Consider the following 23022-nt stretch of genomic DNA (forward strand, 5'->3'; position numbering starts at 1 on the left):
TCCCCTCCACCCCCACTCAGCTGCGACTCAGCCTTACCGGGAGTTCTGGGAAGCCGCTTTCCTGTAGGCCATGGGTAGCTTCAGCAGGGTCCTGTCAGGGAAGCCAGTGCTCTGAGTAGCCTCACTCAGGAGGCTCCCCCCATCCCCCCTGCGACCAAGCAACAGGGCTTCCAGAGTGGCTATGGGAGCCAGCAGAGTCCAGGTCTGCCCTGGTGAAGAGAAGAGACGGACCAGGGGCAGAGCCCAGGCCCTCCACAGCCCGTTTGGAGCCCCAGGCTGGGTGGATAAGAGAATGGGGCACTGGACAGCCAGGGAGAAGGGAACAGGCCCTAGCAATAGTCCATTCTGCCAACTTCAGGGCATGGACCCCATGGGATAGCACCCTGGGGGCTCCCCTGGCCCACATCCAGCTCAATGCCCTGCCCTCCCTGTCACCCCGCATCGCAGATTCCTGCTGCTGGCCAGGATCCGGTCAGGTAGACAAAGCTGTTCCTCCAGGAAGGGTCTGGAAAACCTACCCCTTCTCCTTCAGTGTGAAAGCTTCTGGCGCCTGGGGAGCAGCCAACGGGGGTATTTGTTGGTCCCTGAGGCCTGGTCCAGGCTTGGTGGCTCGGGAGCCTCTCCCCATAGCGGTGTGATCCCCCACTGATGGAAGCCTGCACTCAGGGAGGCCCCTGGCAGGCACCGTGGTCTGGTGGCTGCCCCTGGGTGGTTTTGTCTCTGAGGCTCGACGGCCAGCCTGGCCTGAGGCCCGGGATGGGGCAGAGGCTGTGCTGGCAGAAGTAGCAGTGAACCCAGACTTCAGGCTGAGGGCCTTGTGTCTTTCTCCAGCCTTAGAGACGCCTTTTCTCACCCGTACAGCCTTCTCCAGTGCCTGGGTCAGAAGCTCCAGCTCCTTGAGGTCTTGAGGGCTGGGTGAGCATGCTGCAAAAGCCAAACACTCTTGCAGTGTCACTCACCACTGCTTGTCAGAAGACAGAGCAGGGGCAGCGCCAGAGAAGGTGGGTGGTGGAGGTTTACCCGGAGGCGGGGCTTCTTCATTCGTTTCTGGCCCTGGGGCTGGCTCCGCCGCCGGCGTCTCGGCTGGTTCCCTGCCAAGACACAGCACAGTGGTGGCAGGGCCCAGACCCAACCGACCCCAAGGAGCTGCCTGGCCTCGCGGCAGCCCCCCCGACCTCGGAGCCTGCAGGCAAAGGGGAGCACAGCTGACAGTGAGCAGGTGGGCACTGGGCCCGGCCTCCCAGCCCGGGGGCTCTGAGCGGGGTTCCGAGGGCGGCCTGGCCGGGTGGTCTCGCGGTCCGCTTACCAGGTCCGCAGCAGCTGGCGGGAGACGCGCAGGCTCCGCTCATTGCCACTGTCCTTCGGCGCAGGCGTCCAGGGCATCCTGCAGCTCGGCTAGCAGCCTGAGGGGGGCAGCGGCGGATAGCCCCCGGCGGCGCGCGCCGCTCCGCTTCCCGCCCCGCTCCTCCCCAGCGCGCGGTCTCACCGGCGCGAGCAGCCGGCGGGCACATGAAGGCGGCCGCCGCTCGTCCGATTTGCCGCCTCCGGAAAGTCCGGTCCTTTCCAGGCCTAGCAGACCGCCCCTTCCGGGCCGAGGCTGCCCAGTCCTGGCCCGAGCGCTCCGGCCCCGCCCCCGGCGCTCCGGCCTCGTCCCGGCGCTCCGGCCCCGCCCGCTTCCCGCGTCAGCCCCACAGCCGCGCGCCGCTACTCCGGCTCGGCAAGGAGCTGGGCGTGGGGCCCGTAGAGGGTCCTCGGGTGGTGCACGGACGCACATCTGGTTTGGATGACTGGGTAGGTGGTGGCCCCTGTGATTGCTTACGCTTGGCTTTGTCCTTATTGAGGGCGCCCTAAAGCAGGGCCGAGCTGCCCTGCGGACCCCAGGCACCTAGCACGGGGCCAGGTACTTGGCGGGGCCCAGTAGGTATTAACAGAGGTGAGGACAGGTGTTGGGGGCAGAGCAAGGGAGGAGGGAGCGTTCGCCTGTGGACGTCCTGGTGAGGTGACGACATGCAGGGGTGGCATCAGGTAGGCACGTGAGCCGAGGCACATCAAAGTCCAGAAGACCAGGGAGGGTGGCCTGAGAACAATGGGCCTGGGCCAGATGGTCCAAGGTGGGGCAGGTGAGTATAGACGCGGACTGGTGAAGGATGGGTGATGGAAGGGGAGCTGGAGCCCAGACAGGTGGAGGGACAGCAGAGCCAAGTGTCACAGAAGCAACGGGAAGCTGTTCCAGGGGGGTCTCCACAGGATGGGGGATGGAGCCTTCAGTGACTTGGACAGCTGGGGATGGGTGCTAGCCAGGAGGAGTGATGAAGGAAGCAGAGCCCGACGTAATTGGAGTTAGTAAGTAGGACTGTGAACCCTGCAGGGGCTGAGAACTCTCTGGGGAGGCTGCAAGGATGACACGCTGGGGGTGGGGGACGTTGCTTCAAGTTGGAGAGATGTCCATTTCGTAGCTGCTGAGGAGGGGAGCTGGGGGCCCCATGCTGCCTGGGACTGTTCCGGGGTGGGAGCTCAGGGTGGGCCCCTCCGAGGGTGGTGGCCCTGTTCTCAGGAAGAGGGGAGAGGGAGAGGCTTCGATCAGCACAGGCAGGTGGCGTTAGGTCCTCACTGGAGTGGTCTCCTACAGGTGCAGGCTGGGAGAAGGTAGAGAGCCTGGTCCTTGCAGAGTTGGGCTTCTGACAATGGGCCACAGACAAGGAGGTGGGTAGTTCAGACATGCACATCACTCAGCTGCCACTACCCTCATCACATTTAATCCCCACAACACCCCTGTGAGGTAGGTACTATGGCCCCATTTTACAAATGAGGATATCGAGGCTCACACAGGCCCAGGGGCACACGGTTGACAGGAATCCCAACCATGCCCCACCCAGGGTAGTCAGGATTCTCTCACAGTAGCAGGAAGACAGCTCCCCAAGGAACACCCCCCCCACACACACCCACACAAGCACCAGAAAAGCCATCTCTTTGTTCCACAGAGCTCTGGTTCAAGAGCATTTGGGGGGACGCTCCTGGCCCGGTGGTTCTTCCCGATGTTTTGAGAAGAAACAGAAGCTATCACTGCAGGGCACATGTCTCCGTGGTCCACCCGCCCGGGGTGGAGGGGGGTCGTCGGGCTCAGTCTGGAGCAGATCCCGCCGGTGTTCTGGCTGCTGCACCCAGGAAGTGGCAGGTGTGGGGGAGCCTCAGGAACCCACTGCAGATGCACTCTCGCCCAGCAGGTGGGAACAGGTCTTCTAAATCCCGCCCCTTTGCACTGTGGACACCTCAGATGTTACAAATGACATTTAGTTTTTTTCTGTCTAATCTCTCTGGGAAGAGTGTCAGGAGAGCACTGAGGGGTCTCAATCAGATAGACGTTCCCTTTTTCTTTAGTTGAGCCTAAATAAAGTTAAGAATCTCTTTTTAAAATTTAATGCCTTCTATCTTTAATTTTTCTTTTGTTTCCATCTTTAAAGAACGAAGGATGGAAATAAAGACAAGAAAAGAAATGGCCTAGAAATTCAGTGCAAAGAGAGGTGTTCGTATGGACACCACCTGCTGGGGACAAAGACAAACCACTCTGGAGGAAGGAACAGATTTCTGAAGGAGCTGAGAGTGTGGTGGGCAGGGAGCTTAGGGCCAAGACGTCAAGGCCCTGGCCAGAAAGCAGTCACGGCCCCCGCACCTGGCAGTCCCATGCAGTCCACAGCAGTGTGCAGGGGCAGGGCCCCCTCAGCAGGGGACCTGCCGAGTGAGGACAGGAGCCATGGCACAGGTATGAGGACGGTGGTGCGCTCAGAGCTGTCGGCCCCCACCGCAACCCAGAACCAGAGAGATGCCGGGAGGGGAGCTGTGCCAAGCTATCTGCTCACATGAGCCCTCAACTGTGAAAGCTGTCGGCTCCTGGGATGGGGTTCGGTGGGACTGGGGAGGTCAGGACGTGGGCTCAAGCTCCCCAGAGAGAGCAGGACAGACACAAGAGGGGACAGAGAAACGGGCTTCATGGGGCGTGGCATGATTGCTTTGAGGCTAAACTTTCCAAAGGGAAGAATCCGAATTTTTGTTCTGATTTGGACATTCTGCCGGCTTGCGTGGGACTACCCTGGAAAAAGAAACTTAGTGTCCCGTGGTCTCTCCGTTACCTGGGCGAAAGCCATCGGCGGTCCTCATGGCGTCCATCTCCAGCGCCCCCGTGGCTCCTAGTGCAGCGAGAGCCCTCCCTCAGCAAATGTTCCCTGCGGCACGCACGGGCACACTCACAGCCTCAGCAAGCCCGGCTCAGGTCCCTTCCCTCCTCCTCCTCCTCTTCCTCCTTGCTGTGGGTGGATAGGTTTTTCCTCTTCATCTGGGGAACGCTGCTCTCTGGAGGGCTCGCAGAGCGACACTGTAAACACGACTTCCTGGCATGATGGCGGCAAGGCTGTGTGTCTGAGGTGCTGCCTGGGGATAGCACTGAGGTAGATTGGGGAGGGCCCCCCGAGACGCCGTCCACTGAGTTTGTGGGACTCGCGTTGCTGATGGAGGAGTACCCTGAGGTCACGCTGTCCCTGCCTGGCTTTCTCGTGCTGCAGAGCCGAGGCTCAGGCCCTGGCGTAGTAGGCGTCTGGGGGCCTGGTACCCAGACGTGTGGGTCCTGGCGTCCCCTATCCTCCGGGCAGGCCTCCTCATCACTTGATTCCTGGCAGCAGTGCTGTTCGGGGCTCAGATAGACCACGGTGACATCGAGGATGCCGCTGGGGGCCGTCACTGTGGGAGACATGGGGAGAGAGATCTGTCCACTGTCCAAGCACTGGAGTGCCCCCCTGCCCAGTCAAGACCCCCAGTGGCCCAAGGTCCACTCTTGGCCAGGACAGGCGTGGCTCTCACTGGACAGTCCCCTGTACTGCTCTCCTTTGGGTAAGAAATTGAGGGTGGCACTCAACGTGAATCGGGGGACAGTAGGAAGCAACAACAAACTGGTCATCAATAATTTACTTAATCCCCAAGTGGACACAAAAGCAAGCAATTGGAAAATTGACAGAAATTGCTTGAACAGGGCTTCGTGTTTAGCTGCTTGAGAACACAGGGACAGAGCCTCCCACAGGCAGCCCTGGAGGGGTGCACAAGGCACAGAGTCCAAAAGGGCAGTGGGCGGCACATCTCAATGTTCTAGAAAGATCTCGTGAATTCCACACAAGGTCTCTTACACTTCCCTGCCCTGGTGAGGCCCTTCCACAGGCCTGGCTGGGGCTGGACACAGGTCTCCTCTCCCTGCCGTGGGCTGGGAGAACCCCCACCCTGGCACCCGGCATCACTCTGGTGTTCTAGGGGCTCTGCTCTCTCACACCTGCCTGGGTGTGGACCTCAGGGGGTGCGCATCTGGATGGCCTTGAGGCCGTGGCGCTCACCGTCACCATCCTTCTCGCCCTCGCTTTCCTGGTCGCCCTCGTAGCCAGAGCAGTAGTCCAGGCTCCAGTCCAGAAAGCTGCCCAGCAGCATCTCCTCCTGGCTGGACAGCTCCGCGGTGGGCGTGGTGACGAAGCTGCCCCTGTCCTCCTGGAGGCTGTTCTCCCTCTTCCTGCAAGGTGGGAGACCAGGCGCCCGGTCACGGGCAGCAGTGTGGGGGGCCCAGCCTGGTCCTCCGCACCTGCCGGACCTGGCCTGGTGTGCTGCGTGCGGGGACGACACAGCCACCCAGCTGCCTGCCCTCAGGAAGCTCAGGGCAAAGCTCCCAGAGGCAGGGCCGGCGGCACAGCGAGGGGCTGCACACCTGGACTGCGCAGGATCAACAGGAGCTCCTCGGGTCTTTAAGATGCGGACGGCAAGTTATGCCAGGTGGCCAAGCCAGGACGCTGAGACAGGGGACATGTGTGGGACAGACTCGGGAGGTGAGGGTGGAGATGGGGGCAGCCAGGGAAGTGCGGAGGGGTAGGGCCAGGAGTGACAGCAACACCGTGGAACAGCGTGGCCCGCGGGTGCCTGTGCTGGGCTCAGCCTGTGCTCAAGACTGTCTTCGCTCAAAGAGACCAGGTTAAAGCGAGAGAGCGGCGCCGGAGAGAGAGGACGGCAGCCGCCAGTGGAGACCGGGCCCAGGAACCAAGGCCTGGATTCAGCCCCAGCTTCATGTTTTGTGGGACCTGCTGCTTCTCCCTGCTCCCTCTTAGGAGGCCCCTGTGTAAAAGGGGGTAACGGAGCTCTCGGGCAGCCGTGGCAGTCGGAGGGAACCCAGGCCCAGCACGCACCGTTTCAGACACAGGGCTCACTCACCGCTTGGTCCTCCGTCCCGACGGCGACGTGAGGAAGGCGTGGATGTCCCCCGTGCTGAGGAAAGACGTGGGCTCTGGGCTGCCCTGCTTGACTCCCAGAGCTGCACACAGCTGGCCGTAGCTCAGCACCTGAGAGGAGACCAGGGTCAGAGGGGGGACGAGGCACGGAGGGGCCGGCGTCTGGGCTGGGGGTGGGGGTGCAGGCACCTCGTCCTGGCTGATCTCTTCGTAGCGCTTGTCCTCAAATCGCTGCTTCACGGCGGTCAGAGACACTTGCCTGTAGTCCTTGGGGGCATCATCATGGAAGCTGCAAACGGGGACACGTGAGGGACAGCGGAGCCACATGCGGGGGTCTGGGGCAGGTGACATTGGCAACCCCAGCCCAAGGGACTCCATTTTAGCGTCCGCTCGCTGAAGTGAGAGAGAACAATACGCTTTTAAAAACAGCCTAGTGATGGGAGGTCAGGATGGGGAACCTCGAGGCTCCGCGGTGAACGCACAGCCACACAGACGTGCGGATGTTTATGGCAGTGTTATTCACAACAGCCAAAAGGCGGCAACAGCCCCAACGTCCACCAATGCACGAATGAGCAAGTTGTGGTCCATCCATGCAGTGGACTGTGATTCCAGTGGAATCGTTACGCAGGTGACATGCTGGTCACAGAAGTCCACATGAGGCAGGACTCTGTTTCTATTAAGTGTCCAGAAGCAGGAAATCCACAGACATGGAAAGACGGGGGCTGGAGGGGAAGCCTGGGCCTGACAGACGTGGAGTCTGGGGTTTGAGAGTGGTGCCATGTTATGACGGTTGCACAACTCCGAGCACGACTTGTACACTTAAAAAAGAAGTTCGGTTGGTAAATAAATGTTTCCAATTATCTGAAATGAAAATAAAAAACAGTTCTGGGAGGGCAGGGGAACAGCTAGCAACAACTCTTGGTAGCTGGTGTCCAGTAAGGACTGTTCGCACCATCGTGTGAGTGATCAGACACACACGCTGACCCATCAGCTTCACCCCTGCTCCCCGTCCATTGGCTGTGAGTAGGCACAACAGAAAACAGGTTGGCCAAAGCACACGGCAGCCCCAGGACATGCTGACCGGTTCCCCATGGCGGGAGCAGGGTGGGGAGCAGGCCAGAGAAAGGGCCGCTCCCAGGGGTCTGGGGCCCGGCCAGAGAGCTCCGATCTCATCCTGGAAGGTGTACAGAGAAGTGACGCCCTCAGAGGCGGTCACTGCGGTAATTCAGGGGGCGGCTGGGGAATGAGCACGTGCAGGCGGCACAGGCCTCCAGAGCTGGTGGGACGCCGGATGAGGCAGCAGAAACGGCTGGCCCCAGGCCCCTGCTAGGATGACTGCGGCACACCCACCAAGCGCCCCATGCGATCTATGACGAGGAGGAACGGCCCGGGGAAGAGGGGGTCCGGCCTGGACAAGCCAGCGGCGGGGGAGGAGGTCCTGGGGCTCAAGTCAGAGGCTGGGGTTCACATGTGTTCTGAATCCTGGAAGTCCCCGAGGACAGGCAGAAGGCCGGAATCACCCAGACCCACACGCGGGAAAGAGAGCGCTGGGCGTGAGGAGGAGGGGCAGCTGGGGTCTGGCTCAGGCGCGTGTTGGGAGCGGGCATGAAGTGAGCGGATGGGGAGCGGGGCTGCGGCAGGAAGCAGTCACAGCCGGCCAACTCCTGAGCAACGGGACAGGTGGTCCGACGCCACACCGACCACGGCTCCAGCAGCCGGCTTCGATGTTTCTGTTACCGTCTGCCGCCCGCCGAATGAGCTTTGGGTGGGAGCAGCAGCAGCACGCACATCAAATGTCAAAACTGCGAAACAGGCAACGTGGCCTGACGTTTTTACATGTCGACTCTGAGAACGCAGTGCACTGCGGGGAAGCTGTGTGTGTGGGCTGACAGCCCTCATGTGACAGCGAGCCCCCCCCCCCCACGCCCCGGGATGTGACGACGAAGCCTGTGGCAGCTGGGTGGGGGATCAATTCCTTCTAGGAACTCACCACTTTTGATGAAGGCTCAGGACACAGGGTATGAGGTCTTCACAGGAGAACCCAGTCAGGTCCCACAGATGCGTGGTCCAGGGCTGTGCTGGGGAGGAAAGCAGGGGTGCTGCAGCCGTGCTGGGGTCCCCCGCACCCCATGGCCCCACGGTTCTGCTGCACAGTTTCCTGGAGCTCAGGGTTACAAACACCCCATGCTCACTGTCAACAGAGCGGGAAATACTTAAACGCTAGAACCATCTCTTAACCTCACCCCCACAGAACGGCTTTTAGTCCATTCTGGTGTCTCCTCATCCAGGAGTTGGGCAACTTCTCTTTCTCCCTCCTTCCCCCTTGTATTGGAGAGTCGTCTCCTGTCTCCTGACTCGGGGAATCCCCAGTCCCTGGCTCAGCCCCTGCTGAGCAGCCGGTGGAAGGGCGGCTCCTTACTCTGCCCATGCGTCAGCCTTGCTAGCAGCAGGGCGGCTGCGGCCAGGCAGGCTGGAGAGTAGGCAGCCAGGCTGGTGTGCAGCAGGGACAGCTCACACAGGAAGCTGCACAGGTGCTGGGTTCTCGGCGCCGCAGGGACCAGCGTCAGCAGGACATCCTTGTAATCAACCACAGTGGGGACCTAGATGGGACGGGGAGGTGATGTGGGGTCCTGGCGCACAAGCCCCAGGGTGTTGCAGTGACAGATGCAGCTCCGGTCTCGTGCCCTCTGGGTCCAGGAGGACTTTCCAGAGCAGGGAAGCTCAAGACCGTGGAGGAGCCTATGATTCCTCCTGTCCCCTCCCACGACATCAGCCCTGATGTGAAAGGAAACAGCAAGTGGCCCCTTACCCGAATCTTCCCTTCCAGGGCAGAGATGATCTCTCCCATCATCCGCACCAGGTCCTCATACTTGTACGTGTTGTCTGTGAGCCACACAGCCTCGCGGATCGTCAGGATCTCTTTGCTGATAAACCTAGAATGTCAAGAGGTGTCTGAGCATGGAGTCTGCTCTCCCTGGAGGCAGCGATCACTTCAGGCCCACGGCGGGGGGTCAAAGAGTGGACTGGGCTGCCTGCAGCCCCACAAGGAACAGATGAGCCCATGACCCTGTCCGAAGGGTCTGCAAAGGAAGTGGGACTAGTGCCAGCCGTGGGAGTGGCCAGGCTCCAGGCACGCAGAGGTGTCTGCAAAAGGCACCCATGAATGATGTGACTGGTTGATCCTCTTAACGACCTGAGGATGAAGCCAGCTTCTACGGAGCTCACGTAAGCAAGAGCTTACACCTGGGAGGGAGTTGAGGCAGCAGAAGGAGAGCTGGAGGTTGTCTGAAGGTGTGTGCTCAGCACGGGTCTGGCCACAGGAATCCTGACTGTGTTCTCTACTCTCCAGTGGCCCCAACTAACAGGGAACATGCTGGTCCAGTGGCCTGCCGGCAAGGGAGCAGGACCAAGCCCGTGGCCGCTCTGTCCTGGGGACTCGGTAGCTGCCCCATTTGCTACAGCCTTTTTTTTTTTAATAAAGATTTTATTTATTTGACAGAGAGACAGCCAGCGAGAGAGGGAACACAAGCCGGGGGAGTGGGAGAGGAAGAAGCAGGCTCCCAGTGGAAGAGCCTGATGTGGGGCTCGATCCCATAACGCCGGGATCACGCCCTGAGCCAAAGGCAGACGCTTAACGACTGCGCTACCCAGGCGTCCCTATAGCCTTGAAAGAGAGAGATGGGAGGCGTGGGGAGCACAGGCGCAGCGAGTATGAGGCAGGAGTGCCCAGCGGGGCTGGGTGTTAGAGCTCCCGTGCAGAGGCCGCGGCAGGCGCTGCTCGGAGCAGAGGCAGGGCATCTCTGCGTCTAAGATCTTTATAAAGCATCTCACTGCCAGCCAGGTGGTGGTCTGGTCATTCGGTTTCTGATTACAAGGATGTAATTACGCCGCTCTGGCATGAGGCGGCGGAGCCTATCTGTTCTGTCACCTCTCGTGAGAAGGTCTGAACTGGGGGTCCCACGAGCACGCCTGAGGGGCTGGTTGGCACATGGCAGCCTGCCTGTAGCCCCAAGCCCACACTGGTCTCCTACAGACCACACGTCCCAGTTCCCGTCATGGTCATGTGTCCAGGATCACTCCAAAGGTGGACAGGGTGGCCTCAGGGGTCACTGGGTGTGGCAGAGAGTAAAACAGGAACTGGGGCTTTCCGTGACCCCGTGACATAGAAAAACCATCCCAACAACATAAGCCTGGACCCCCTGCCCCGGGCTACACGCAAAGGAAGTCCGCGTGTCTGAGCACACCCTGCCGTGCGTGGCGAGCCTGTCCCTCAGCCCCAAGGCTCACAGACAAGGATGGCCAGTCTGCAGAGCACTGCCCGGGGGAAGGGCAGACCACGCGGGGATGTCTGCCTTAGGAAAACAAACACACACCAGATGCTTCCAAGGCAAAATGGGCAGACGAGTATTGACAAAAAACCAGCAGATTTAGGTAAAACGTGAGCTGGTCCTTCCTGACAGGTCCGAGTTGCCAGGGATGCAGGCAGCTGTAGCAGGAAGCATCCTGTGTTTGCGGTGGGACTGGGGTGTTCTGGGAGCTGGTTGGGGGTGTGAGACCCTCTAACTGCAGGTCTCTGATGACATGGGCTAGAGGGCTTGATCGCTGAGAAGTGGTCTTTCCGTGATTTCAGGAGGAAGACTCTGGAGGGCAGGTCACCACGTCACCCTCAAGGGCCAGGGGAGGAGGAGCCCAGCCTGAACCCGTCCGAGCAAGGCCATGTTCTGGGGTCCCCGCAGGCCGGGATGAGTGGCTGCCCACATGCCAAGGGTCGGTCCCCATGGAGGGGAGACTACTCTGCTTGCGCTCTCCTTGAAATTCAGACCCGCACCCTATGAGGTGGGACACTGAAGGCTCATTTCACCGGCAAGCCAGCCTGAGCAGCCGGGCAGGCCTAGCTTGCTGAGGGTCGTCCCGCAGACCCCGCCCCGGGGGGCCCCTCACCGCGTGCAGATGACCATGCAGGCAATGCCCAGCAGCTGGAGCCTGAACCGGGGCACTGGCCTCCTCCGCAGGTACCGGTCCACGCACTCCACGGTCAGGTGGAGGCACAGGCTCGTGAAGTCCTTCATGGTGGCGACTTCTACCAGCCAGTCAATCAAGATGTACCTGCAGGGAGAGCACCATCCTGAAAACGAGGGCGAGCGTCCCATTCCCGCCTGGCCCGTCTGTCCTCGGGGAGTGAGCAATCTGCAGCATCGTCCATTTACGCAGGAACCTGTCCCTGCCGCAGGTGCTGGGTCCAAGCGGGCTAGGAAGGCCCCCAGGTTGCTAGGTTCCTAAGACGAAGCTGGGCTCACACATCTGTGTACCTGCCTTCTCCCACTCAGACCGCCAGGTTCTGGAGGAGCCCAGACACACGCAGGAGGCAAGGTGGGGCCACCCTGCAGGGCTGAGGATAGATCACAGGGCCCAGGTCCGGAGAACAGTCACGAGAAGCTGGCAAACCCATATCCTCCCCAAGGAGAGGCTCATCCACAGGGTCATTTATTTCGACCCTCTGCAGCGGAGCAAAGAACCAGAACGGAACTAAAGGAGGATGCCCTGAGCCCGGCACTGGACTTCTCAGGCACCCAGCAGCCCTGACATTGCTGACAGACGTGGGGTCCCTCCTCCAGGGGGCTCAACCTGGGGCCAGGGACACCCTCATGCGGGAGTGCTGGGTGCCCCGGCAAGGATACCCGAGTATGGTCAACGCCTCTCCGAACAAGGAGAGGAGAGACCAGCAGCAAGAGGGAGAAGAAAGGTGAAGCTGCTGGGTTCTGGGCAAGTGTTTCAGGTGCTGGGAGGAAGCATCTGTCACAGGCAGAGGGAAGGAGGGAAAGACGGGCCGAGGTGGTAGAACTGCGGGGGCAGGAATGGGGGTGAGACAGAATGGGGGAGGAAGCCCAGTCTGTGTTTCCTCCCAGAGCTAGAAGACCCCGTGAGCACCGCCAAGTGTTGGAGGTTTAAGCCAGCCGACACTGGGAACAGAAAAGGACGCTCCGCCACCCAGACTCAGCGACCTTAACAACCTGACTTCTAAAACCCAACCAACCGGGGCGCCTGGGGGCTCAGCCGGTTACGCATCTGCCTTCGGCTCAGGGCATGATCCCGGGTCCTGGGATCGAGTCCCGCAGGGAACCTGCTTCTCCCTTCTCCCTCTGCCCCTTACCTTGCTCACGCGCACACACTCTCTCTCTCAAATAAAATCTTAAAAATAAATAAACCCCAAACCAACCAAAGGTACCCTTCAAAATAACTAACTCTTCAGCCAACACAATGTCATGTGTCAAATATACCTCAGTTAAAAAAAAAAGGTGGCTGTTGCTTGGTATAGAGGAAAACAAAAAGAAGCTCAATTCGAAGACTGAAATGATGTTAATATTTCAACAAAATTCTGCTGTTCTTGAAAAGGACAAACTGCCCCCCAAAACAGAACAGCAACGATCCAACAAAAGGGCCGACTGAGAGGGGCACGAGGTGTTCTCAGGATACACCTTCTCACAGGAGAAACAAGTGGGGGAGAAGGGGGTGCAGCCGCCGGCACTGGCCCCGGGCTCCAGAGCACAACGGCTTGCCGACGTGGGCTGTGGGAGTGAGGGACAAGGCAGCCCTGTGCCGTGTGCGTGAGATCAAGCCTCTCCACGAAGGCATGATCCCGTCAAACACAAACGTCTACTGAGCACGTTCTGTGAGCTGCGGGAGAACAGCCAGAGCCTGCCCCTTCGAAACCCAAAGCATGTTTTTAACTAACTTTTTTTTTTTTAATTTTATTTATTTATTTGACAGAGATAGAGACAGCCAGCGAGAGAGGGAACACAAGCAGGGGGAGTGGGAGAAGAAGAAGCAGGCTCATAGCGGAGGAGCCTGATGCGGGGCTCGATCCCATAACGCCGGATCACGCCCTGAGCTGAAGGCAGACGCTCAACCGCTGTGCCACCCAGGCGCCCCTTAACTAACTTTTTAGAGAGAAAGTGGGGATGGGCAGAGGGAGAGAGAGAATCTTAAGCAGCCTCCACGCCCAGCACAGAGCCTGACACGGGGTTCAAGCTCAGCACCTGAGATCACGACCTGAGCTGAAAGCAGGAGTCGGACGCTCCACTGACTGAGCCACCCAGGGGCTCCTCCGAAGCATATTTGAAATCTTGTGGAAGCTTAAGAAATTATTTACGCCTTCCACGTTACTTTCTAGCATATCCTGTGACCGAGTGAAAAACCTCGGGGTGAGTGGGCTGCAGGAAGGGACAGGACATGCGGGGCTGGAGGCCACCCCAGGGGCCACCGCTCCCCCTCCGGGCACACGCAATGGCCGTGGGCCCTCACACGCCACATGGATGCTCACACGCGGAGGCGGAAAGAAGAGGTGGTGTTTTGGCTGCTGAACTGGCGATACAAATCCTGTCATTTTGGGAAGACGCTTAAAATGGTTTAACACATTCTAGGGTTAAAAAGGAAAACTGGAGCACGGACACTCATGGGGGATATTTTCTCTTCAAAGCCCCAGAGAACGGGGGCGTCCCTGGTTTTGGAATACACAGGCGCACGAAGGGGGGTTCCAGTGGGGTTGCTAACCCAGGGTGCCCTGTGCCGGTGGCCCAGGTGGAACGGGACCAACACCCCCCTTTCCCCGGGGGGCCCGCCGGCCACTCTGCCTCCGCCCACCGTCTCACGCAGACGCTTGCCCTAGAGGCCCTCACCTCATCGTGTCGCTGAGGCCCTTCTGCACAGAGAAGACCTGCTGCTTGCTGATGGCGCGGGACGTCTGAAACAGCTGGCGCACCATCCCGCCCGAGGCCTTCGCGTCTAGTCCCAGCTGGCCTCCATGCGCGCAGGCTTTGGCTAAAGACAGCTGCGGGACAGACGTGCACGTGAGTGAGAAGCCGCGGGCTGCTGGGGCAGACGAGTGAGGGGACGCAGTGGCTGCGTCCACCTTCCCCGCCTTCTGGAAACAGCACGGCTGGGGTTTGAACTACTCACTTTGAAATAAATACTACGTCATGTGATAACGAACTTCAAAAGGGACAAAACATGTATAATGGAGTCAGCGTAGCAAAGCGGCCAAAACTGGCTGGAGGGTCAGATGACTTGGCTTTAAAACCTGGGTCCCTGTGAACACCACAAACTGGGGGAACTGCTGCATGCCTCAGTTTCCCTTCTCATGAGCACCTGCCTAGGTAGCTGGGTGTGTGGGCTGACTGAGCCGTGTCCGCCACTTGGCACAGGCCCCCTGGGACCTCTGGGCCCTCCGATGGTAACTAGCAACCATTTCTGGATACTTCCTTCTAGATGTTTCTATGCATTCCTGATCATAGTGCACATATATTTTATCTTCTCTCCGTTCGCTAACAATAACGTGGCTCCTAGGGTATGAAACACCTGTTCTTCCCTGCAGAGTTTATTACTCTGTGGAGCATCTCTGTGCCGCCATTTCGGTACTGGTACCCGTCTGCTTATGTGGTCAACCCACAGGGGCGGCTGTGCCTAAGTGTTTTCTGAAAGGGCCACGCGGATTTTCATACCAGCTAAGAGAATGCTGTTTTATCACATCTTTGCCAGCAAAAACTGCTATCATGAAAAATGTGTATTTTCAGAATATCAGCGATCCACTCAACACGCGCAGAAAAAAGATCTGCACACATGGCCTTGTTCAGCTGTGCGCCCCATGAACTAGAGGTGAGGGGGGCGCTGCCCTGGGCTTTGACCAGTTGGTTCTATTTCCTCTTTTCTGGGAGCACACGGAGACCCTTTGAATGCTTACTGGCATGTCCCTCTTCTTACGATTAGTTAGAGCTTCCGAGAGAAGTGCGCTGCTGCTGTTCCAGCTGCCGCCAATGCTCAACCTGCCTGGGATAGTTTGTGACACGTGCCTTGTTCTGTGACACGTCAGGCTGGGCCACCTACCACTCAGTGATTTCTTCCCTCACTTTTAGGGCAGATGACTGTCGAACACCCCCCTGGTGGGGCGACAAGAGGGTTTCTACCCGTTCGGCAAAGGGGGACTGTCTTTGCTTTGTCCTAAACAAGGATTTTTTACAGCTGGAGCAGGAGAGCATCTAGAGAACACCACCGGCAAATCCCTCATGTCTTGGCTCTAACCCTGGGTGACCCTGTGAGCGGGTGACATGACGGAGCCCCATCTGCTCCGAGGTGCCCGAGCTACCGGACAGTCACAGGGAGCAACAGGAGTGCGAACAGCAGACGTAGCTCAGCAGCACCCGAGAACGGAGAGGCTGGCCGGCTGGGGGCAGCGGGCTTGGAGGCGCCAGGGGGAAGCGCAGGGATGAAGGAAGCACTTGCAGGCCTCCTCCCTGCGCACCCCACAGCTACACTCCTGTAAGCCCTGGTGTCAGCCCTGGGCCAGTCCTACCGCCTCTGAAAGGAAGCCGGGGCGGGCTCGCCGCCATGGGCCCCACGAGAGGAGCTGGAAGGAGCAAGGCCAGCTCCTGCCTCACCTGTGCTTCCCAGCAGCCTTTGGCTGCGTAGTCCCTGAGTTTCCGGAAGCTGTGGAGGCATCGCCCGGGATCTGACATCTGTCAATGGGAGAGAGTCACCGTGCTTTTATACAGTTGTGTCTCTGGAAAAACTCAGAACCAACCCATCGATTCTTAATTGTTCCTCCCGACACCCCCAGAGGGACCACAGCTCAGACTCCTTCCCAGCCCCTTACCCCCGAATGACGGTGGTTGTTGGGGACAGCTACAGGAGCACTGCTGGCCAGCAGTGCCTGGTGCTCGGGGAGCTGCCCGCAGGCCCCCCGTGTATACAGAACCTTGCCTAAGGGCCCATTTGGAGACTGAATGTTTGGCCGACACGAATCCTCCTGTCCCCAGACCCCGGCCCACTTACGTCTGTCCTCCTGTCACGTTCCCAGAGGAGGTACGAGCTGGCCAGACAGCCCTGATTAGCAGACTCTTCGAACAGGTCCCGGGCCTGCTGCTTCCGCTCTTCATCCTACAACAAACCCCAGGACAGCGGCCTCCTTCACCCCACTCCCCGCAGAACACCAGCCTCTATCGGTGGCCTCCTTCACCCTGCTCCCTGCAGAAGACCAGCTTCTATGGACCGCCACGGTCTCTCCGCAGACCTCTCAGTAATCATATTCAGGGGTCTCTCTTAATAAAATGAATTAAGTAAATTGGGAGTGGAAACGACTTCTCTTAGGGTACATGCTTCGACGACTGCCGGGAGAGCGAGCTTCTGAGCTCTGCCCCCACAGGCCCCCTCCCTCTCGGATGAGGTTTGTGTTTCGCTCAGCCCGTGGCCCCTAGCTTGGCTGTGGGCCACTGCAGGGTCAGCGCTCTGCACCAGGCCCCCCAGATGGTGATGTGGAGGTTTTGTCAAGGCTGCTCCCTGTCCTCGCTCACGCTCAGCATCCCCCCTGCTGCTGCCCATGTCACCAGGAGCCACCACCGCTCCTTGTCCTCGCTCACGCTCAGCGTCCCCCCCGCTGCTGCCGCTGCACATGTCACCAGGAGCCACCACCGCTCCCTGTCCTCGCTCACGCTCAGCGTCCCCTCCTGTTACTGCCGCTGCACATGTCACCAGGAGCCACCACCGCTCCCTGTCCTCGCTCACGCTCAGCGTCCCCTCCTGCTGCTGCGGCTGCACATGTCACCAGGAGCCACCACCGCTCCCTGTCCTCGCTCACGCTCAGCGTCCCCCCCTGCTGCTGCCGCTGCACATGTCACCAGGAGCCACCACCGCTCCCTGTCCTCGCTCATGCTCAGCGTCCCCCCCTGCTGCTGCCGCTGCACATGTCACCAGGAGCCACCACCGCTCCCTGAGTTTGCTGCAGGCGGCATGAGCTCGGTAAAGCTCTCTGCAGTGTAGGGAGGTCTGTGGGAAGAGTGGGAGAGGCTGCCCGGAGCCAGGCCATGACACCGGCCCATGGTCTGGCGAGCACTCGGACGCTCCCCCTGGGCTCCACACTGTCTCAGAGGCGGGTCTTGCCCGGGTGTTACACCCCACACGACCCCTCCTGCTGCCTGCTGCTTACTTCCTGGTCCCTGGTGTTTGCAGCTGCCAGAGAGGCGGGCAGCACAGAAACACGGAGACCCTGTGCTCCATGTCAGTGTGCTCAGGGGGTCTGGGTGGGACAGATGACTCACCTCGAAGACACTGAGCACTCTCCCCAGGCAGTGCAGTAGGGACGCTCTGTGAGTCTGAAGAGCAAGAGGAGGGGGAGGAGGAGGTGTGATCATCAGTGGGAAGAGAACTTCCGGTGTACCATCCTCCCCGTCCACCTGTTCTTGTGGCCCCTGCCTGGCCCACACCCGACCCCGAGAGCCGTCCCCTGATTCCTGGCTTTGGGGAGCCCAGCCCCTTGTGGGATTCCCTGGGAGCCCCAGCTGTGAGGCTTCCTCTCCTGCTGACTCATCTGCAGATGCCCCCGCGCCCACACTCGCGATGTTCTGCCCCTGCACTGTTTTCAGGCGCCTGGCTTTACATGATCCGGTGTCTCTACTGACCTGATGGGGCTCGGACCGTCCGGCACGCCGGCCCCACATGTGTCCATCGCCAGGACTTGCTCCCTGCAGCTGGCACTCTGCCCTGAGGCTCTCATGGACCACGGCCTTGCAGCAGCTTCCAGACACCGACCACGGAGGACGGATGAAGAGCCAGATGAAAGGCGTGGCACCCACATTCAGTCGCTCAGCAAGACTGAAGAAGCGAGAGGCCTTCAAGCCGTTCACTTCCGCACGGGCTTCATCAGACACAGACACTGCGGACATGGACAGACCATTACCCCAGGTGTCTCTGAGGGACAGGTGCATGGAGTTCTCCGTGGGCTTTCAAAGTCTACAACCTTACGCCTGCCACAGCGCACCACTGCTGGTGTGTAAGGAGAGCAGAGCCCTCCAAGATGGGGGCTCCTCCCTTTCTTCCCCTACCTTGTGAACCACGTGTCCCTGCCGGCAGCCTAGGTTCTGAAGGTCTGGGAAGGTGTCCCCTGTGGAGCGGCACATGCACCCTCCCTCCCGCTGGGAGCTACAGCCTGGACCCTTGCTAGTGGGTACAGTGTTTCCTTTTAGGCCAATGTTCCACATCTGGATGGTGGCGATGGCTGCACCACTCTGTGAAGATACTACAAATTGCTGGCTTCTACACTTTGGATGGGTGACTTGGATGGTGCGTGAATTCTGTCCGGGAACCGCTGTCTGATGGGGGAGTGCACGAGGGGAAGGATTGTTCACCGTCTATCAGTCTCAACAATCCTGCCAACCAGCTGGGAGCAGAGGCTCTCTCAGCAAGATACCAGATCTTTTAGAAGCAGAAACATATCAACTATCCCCAGTCTTTATGCATTTTGGGGGCTGGGACTGGACATCCTGCAGGCTGGTTCTGTGTGCTAGGTAAAGAGGCAGGCACTGGGAGAGGAGAAGGCCACATGGGTCGTTTCAAGGAGCCCCTGTTCCTTGGGGGGTGAAGGAGTTCAGGCACCAGGCCGGCTTTGACCTGCTCGTACGTGTCTCCCACTGAAGCCGCAGCTGTGTTGTTAACACCCTTTGATCGCTGCCCCAGAGTTCCGGGGAGGACCTGTGGCCAAGGAAGGAGGGGAGCCAGCACTTACACGTGGCCTGCGGTGTTCACTGGACGGAGGGGGTGCTGCCAGGGGAGGGGGAAGCCTGGCTTGCCTGATTAGCCCTCCCCACCCCCCACTCCCCGCCTGAGTCTCTGCTGATGGAATTAAAGCATTTGTCAAAACAAGGTTTGTTAAAATAATTAAAGGGTATGGACTCCAGTGGGTCCCGTAGCAGGGCCTCTGTGGGCACACGCTGCTGAGGGGAGAGGCCCAGGGCTGGACCTCACAAGAATAAGGGCAGAAGGGCTCCCACTGGGAAGGACTCACGCCTGTTCTACAAGGTCAGCACCGAGGGGGGCGAGGCTAGCCCCAACCCCGTGAGGACTTACAGCCTTCATTGTAGAGGTAGGCTATGCCCAGCTTCACGGCAGCTTCAAAATTTCCCTTTTCGGCAGCCCTAGACCAGTAAAAACACACAGCATCACCTGTGTTGTCCCATGAAGGTTCTGTCAGGCCACAGCACCCAAAGCTAGAATGCTTGTTTCTTAAGTGAGGATTTTTTAGGAAATGCAAGCAGATATCATTCATCCATGACATGCGACAACACGAACGAACCTTAAAGACATGCCAAGCCAAAGAACTCAGCCACAAAAGGCTACGTGTTGTAAGATTCCCCTTACACAAAATGTCCACAGCAGGCAAATCCACAGACAAGTGGGCAGATTTGGGGCTGCCCGGGGCTGGGGGACTGCAGGGAAAATAGGGAGTGGGCACTGATGTCAACCCCTATTGACTCTGGCTTTGCTGTGCGGTAATGAGGATGTTAGTGGTGATGGTTGCACAACTCTGTGAATCTACAAAAAAACACTGAATTGCACACCTTAAATGGATGAATCATACGGTATGTGGCTTAGGTCTTAGGGGGCCTGTCTGGAGCCACCGGCACACGTGGATGGTAGGTCCAGTCACCGGCATGATGGGGCCCCCAGGCCCGGGGCGGGGGGCGGCTCACACCTGCTCTGACCCTCCCTCTGGGTCCCAAACTCAGCAGGAGGATGGGATCAGCCAGGGAGTGAAATGCAACAGGAGTGAAATCACATGCTTTTGACCAATAAATAAATATCTAACTAAATAAATACAAAGAGGGTTGAGTAAAATTTCCACAATTTCCACAAGCAGGTGACCTGCATTTGAGTCACACAGACTGGTCCCAGCCGAAGTGCGACCCTTCGAAGCATGACAGTGACTAATGAGTCCGCCTGGGCTGGTGGCATGGACAGCCAATCACTCTACTTCATGTGACTCCATGAGTGACGCTGACAGCCCTCGATCACTCTCCGGGGGGTGAGGTGTGGACAAGGGCAACCACAAGAGGAAAAGCATGCCCAGGTCAGGCGTACCAGGGAGGCCCAGAGACAGGAGAAAACGGAGCCATTGTCTGGTGCCTATATACCTTTCAAAGAGCCTCAGGTTCCTTGGAGAAGGCCACAGCTCCTGGAAGCTGGCACATGCCCAGACACTGGCATGGTTGTCCACCAGGTACTTCAGGTGGGAGTGCACCTGCACAACAACGGAAGCAGGGGTGGGGGCTGGATTATCAAGGGACCTCCCAGAAGCCTCGATCCCGGAAGCCCTTGAACGCGGGACATAGAAGGATGGAGGGCCTCCTGTCTCCCTCCCCACCCCAGGAAGAAAGGCCCCTGTGTATCAAAGTAATAGCTGATTTGAAAAGAGGGAAGAAACAAGCTTCTTGGAGGCTCTAAAGGTGGGGACAGTGGTGCCAGAAGGGGGAAAAAGCATCCACACTGAGAAAGAGGGGGTGACGCCCCTGTAAGGGTGTGTACCTACAAGGATAGGGAACCTGACTCTTTACAGGAGCAAGTAGAACAGAAGTTTGTTTTGTGCTCCTCTACCTAGGGCCTTGCTAGTGGGAACATGGCTGGAGTCTGGAGGGCAACAGAGGCTCTAGAAAAAGACCAATAAATTTAATACCGCCCTGGTCAGAGGCAGGAAGTGCCCCAGCAGGGAAGCCTGAGCACAGGTGAGCACTTCAAGTGCTAAAGTTCCCATTGCCATTGAAAACTCGGCATGTATGGCTATTATGACCACAACCGAGGCGGCTTTGGGAGTCAGAGAAGCAAGGTCCTATTGGAGTTTTCCCACCAATTTGCTGTATGCCCTTGAGTAAGTCAGTCTGAATGAGGGTGCAGTTGAGTATCTGCAAACTAACTCCCAGGGTCCCTTTCAGGGCTCGATATTACATGGCATTTTGTCCTCAAGAATGTGTTTTTGTTCTATTTAATACTCTTATTTCTCAAGGGGTGAAAATTTCACTGCCACCATAGGTACCTTCTCTGTCAAACATGGGAATGAACGGATTCAAACATACTGCACAATGTTTCAGCTTTGAGGCATTCCAACCTGAAACATCTAGTAACAACATCATCCTTGGAGCCTCAGCCCTCTTTTGTAGCCAAAATTCTGTTCTGACATTTAAGAACAGAAAGCTCTGATGGGATGACCAACAAGTTAGGCTGAGGCTACTTTCATCTGGCGACTTACAGCTCGGACAGCCAGGATGTCTCCAACAGAAAGCCATTTCAGAATATGAAAGAGCACATCTTCGGGGAGGCTCAAGATGGTTAGGTTTCGGGGTCTCCTCCTTATTCTTCTCTTTGTAGGGTAACAGAAACACTTGGCACACCGACAGTGGATCACTGAGGGAGAACAGCAGAATGATCTCAGTGATGTGTAGGAAAGGAGCTGCACTGATGTGCAAAGTTGTATCTGAGGGCGACTGAACGGTCACTGTGCCTTCCCCACAGAAGGAACCAGCCGCATTTCTAGTCCCAAAGATTAAATAAAGGAGTAGTGGTCCGCGATTCCCGCAGACACCATCATTCATTCAAAGATTCAGTAAGTACTTAGGGCGAATAGCAGGTGATCATGGAACTTGGCTACTGGGGCAAGTGGCCAGCGCGGATGATGGTCCCCTCGGACCCCTGCCCATCTCCGCTCCTACTCACACCAGGACGACACAGCAGGAGCCCCTCACCCCGCTCCCTTGGCTTCCTCCCCGCCGCCCGCCTGCAGGACCCCCTCCGCAGGCCTTCCTGCCCTGCCCCGCTCTGCACCGGGGTCGCCTACCAGCAATTAACGGGCCGCGCGGGGCGACCGAGGCCCACAGAGTACCTGGATGTGACCGCCACACTGTCCTCGTCCCCTCGCTCTAGGCCGGACGCGGTACTCACAGCCCGCGACAGGTGCCGGGCCCCGCGCTGGGCGTTCACGCCAAGCCCACCCGCACCCGCCGCGCCGCCGGGCATTTAAACCGCGCGCCGGGCGGGCACCTCCGGGACGCCCCGCACGCGGGGCCGAAGGGCCCAAGCCGTCCCGCTCGGTGTCCGCCCGCCGCCCGCGCCCCGCACTCACCACCGCCGCTCCCCATCGCCGCCGCCGCCGCCGCCGCAGCCGCCGCCTCGGTCGCCCGCGCCCCCGACCGCCGTCAGCCCCGCGCGCCCCGCGCAGGCGCAAACCCGCCCCGCCTCCCGCCCGAGTTTTCAAATGAGCCCGGCCCTCCCATTGGCCGGCCGGGGGGGGCGCGCGCCGCCGGGCCGCCGTGCCTGGCCCCCCCCGGCCCCGCCCTCCCCGCCCGCTCCGGGCGCTCGCGATTGGCCACGCCAGGACGCGAATTCGAACGCCGGCCGCTGATTGGTGGATTCTGAGCGGCCGCCCCGCCTCCCCGGCCCGGGCGGGCGGTGTCCCCCGGGGAGCGCGGCGCCGGCCCGGCCGGCGGGGGCGTCTATGCGTGCGCTAGGGTCCGGGCTGTTCCGGCGGCCCGGGTCCCGGCGAGCGGCGTCCGCGGAGGCCTGTGCGCACCCGCCCCGCCCCTGGCCCTCACCCCGAGGTCGCGCGCCCGGCCTCCCTCCCGCGCGTCAGGCGAGGAGACGGCTGCTCGGGCGGCAGAGCCACTGGGACGTGGACCGTAACGCAGCCCTTTCAGTGACTCGGCCGGCGCCTTCTTCCCGCGAATCGTGGCTCAGGGGTCCCTCGGGCAGGACATCGCCCCTGTCTGTCCCCGCTGTGTCCTCACTGCCCTCGGGAGCCGGCAGCACTGGCTGACCCCCGCCAGCCGGACCACGGTGTCCGTCAGGGACTGGGCAGTGCCCTCCGGCCCGTCTTTCACGGGAGAAGCGCTGGCCGGAGGAGGACACGGTGGTTTTCCCGGAGACGCTCTGCTCAACCCCGCGCCCCCAGTCAGCCCTAGGCTCC

General features: G+C 59.5%; 1 protein-coding gene across 1 annotated transcript; it reads right to left on the bottom strand.

Annotated features, from left to right (window-relative positions):
• Positions 1 to 2396: 2396 nt before the first annotated feature.
• Positions 2397 to 22227, bottom strand: CCNF (cyclin F). The gene is made up of 17 exons (XM_040635497.1): positions 22183 to 22227; positions 21313 to 21467; positions 20204 to 20310; positions 19140 to 19207; positions 17756 to 17949; positions 17336 to 17389; positions 16074 to 16178; positions 15680 to 15757; positions 13925 to 14076; positions 11190 to 11354; positions 9058 to 9181; positions 8668 to 8848; positions 8239 to 8326; positions 6438 to 6537; positions 6232 to 6359; positions 5373 to 5542; positions 2397 to 4731 (listed from the first exon to the last, which is right to left on the bottom strand). The coding sequence occupies exons 1-17, from the start codon at positions 22196 to 22198 to the stop codon at positions 4250 to 4252; spliced, it is 2367 nt and encodes a 788-aa protein (XP_040491431.1). The 5' UTR covers positions 22199 to 22227; the 3' UTR covers positions 2397 to 4249.
• Positions 22228 to 23022: the final 795 nt, after the last annotated feature.

Source organism: Ursus maritimus, unplaced genomic scaffold (genome assembly GCF_017311325.1).
Source record: "Ursus maritimus isolate PB19 unplaced genomic scaffold, ASM1731132v1 scaffold_2, whole genome shotgun sequence".
Classification (NCBI taxonomy): Eukaryota; Metazoa; Chordata; class Mammalia; order Carnivora; family Ursidae; genus Ursus; species Ursus maritimus.

What these genes read in the sequence shown, in the direction of transcription:
- CCNF (XM_040635497.1), bottom strand. An exon ending in AAGGCTGCTGGGAAGCACAG is followed by an intron (nt 14,077 to 15,679) that starts GTGAGGCAGGAG and finishes TCTGTCCCGCAG; the next exon opens with CTGTCTTTAGCCAAAGCCTG. An exon ending in GGCCTCAGCGACACGATGAG is followed by an intron (nt 11,355 to 13,924) that starts GTGAGGGCCTCT and finishes CTCTCCCTGCAG; the next exon opens with GTACATCTTGATTGACTGGC.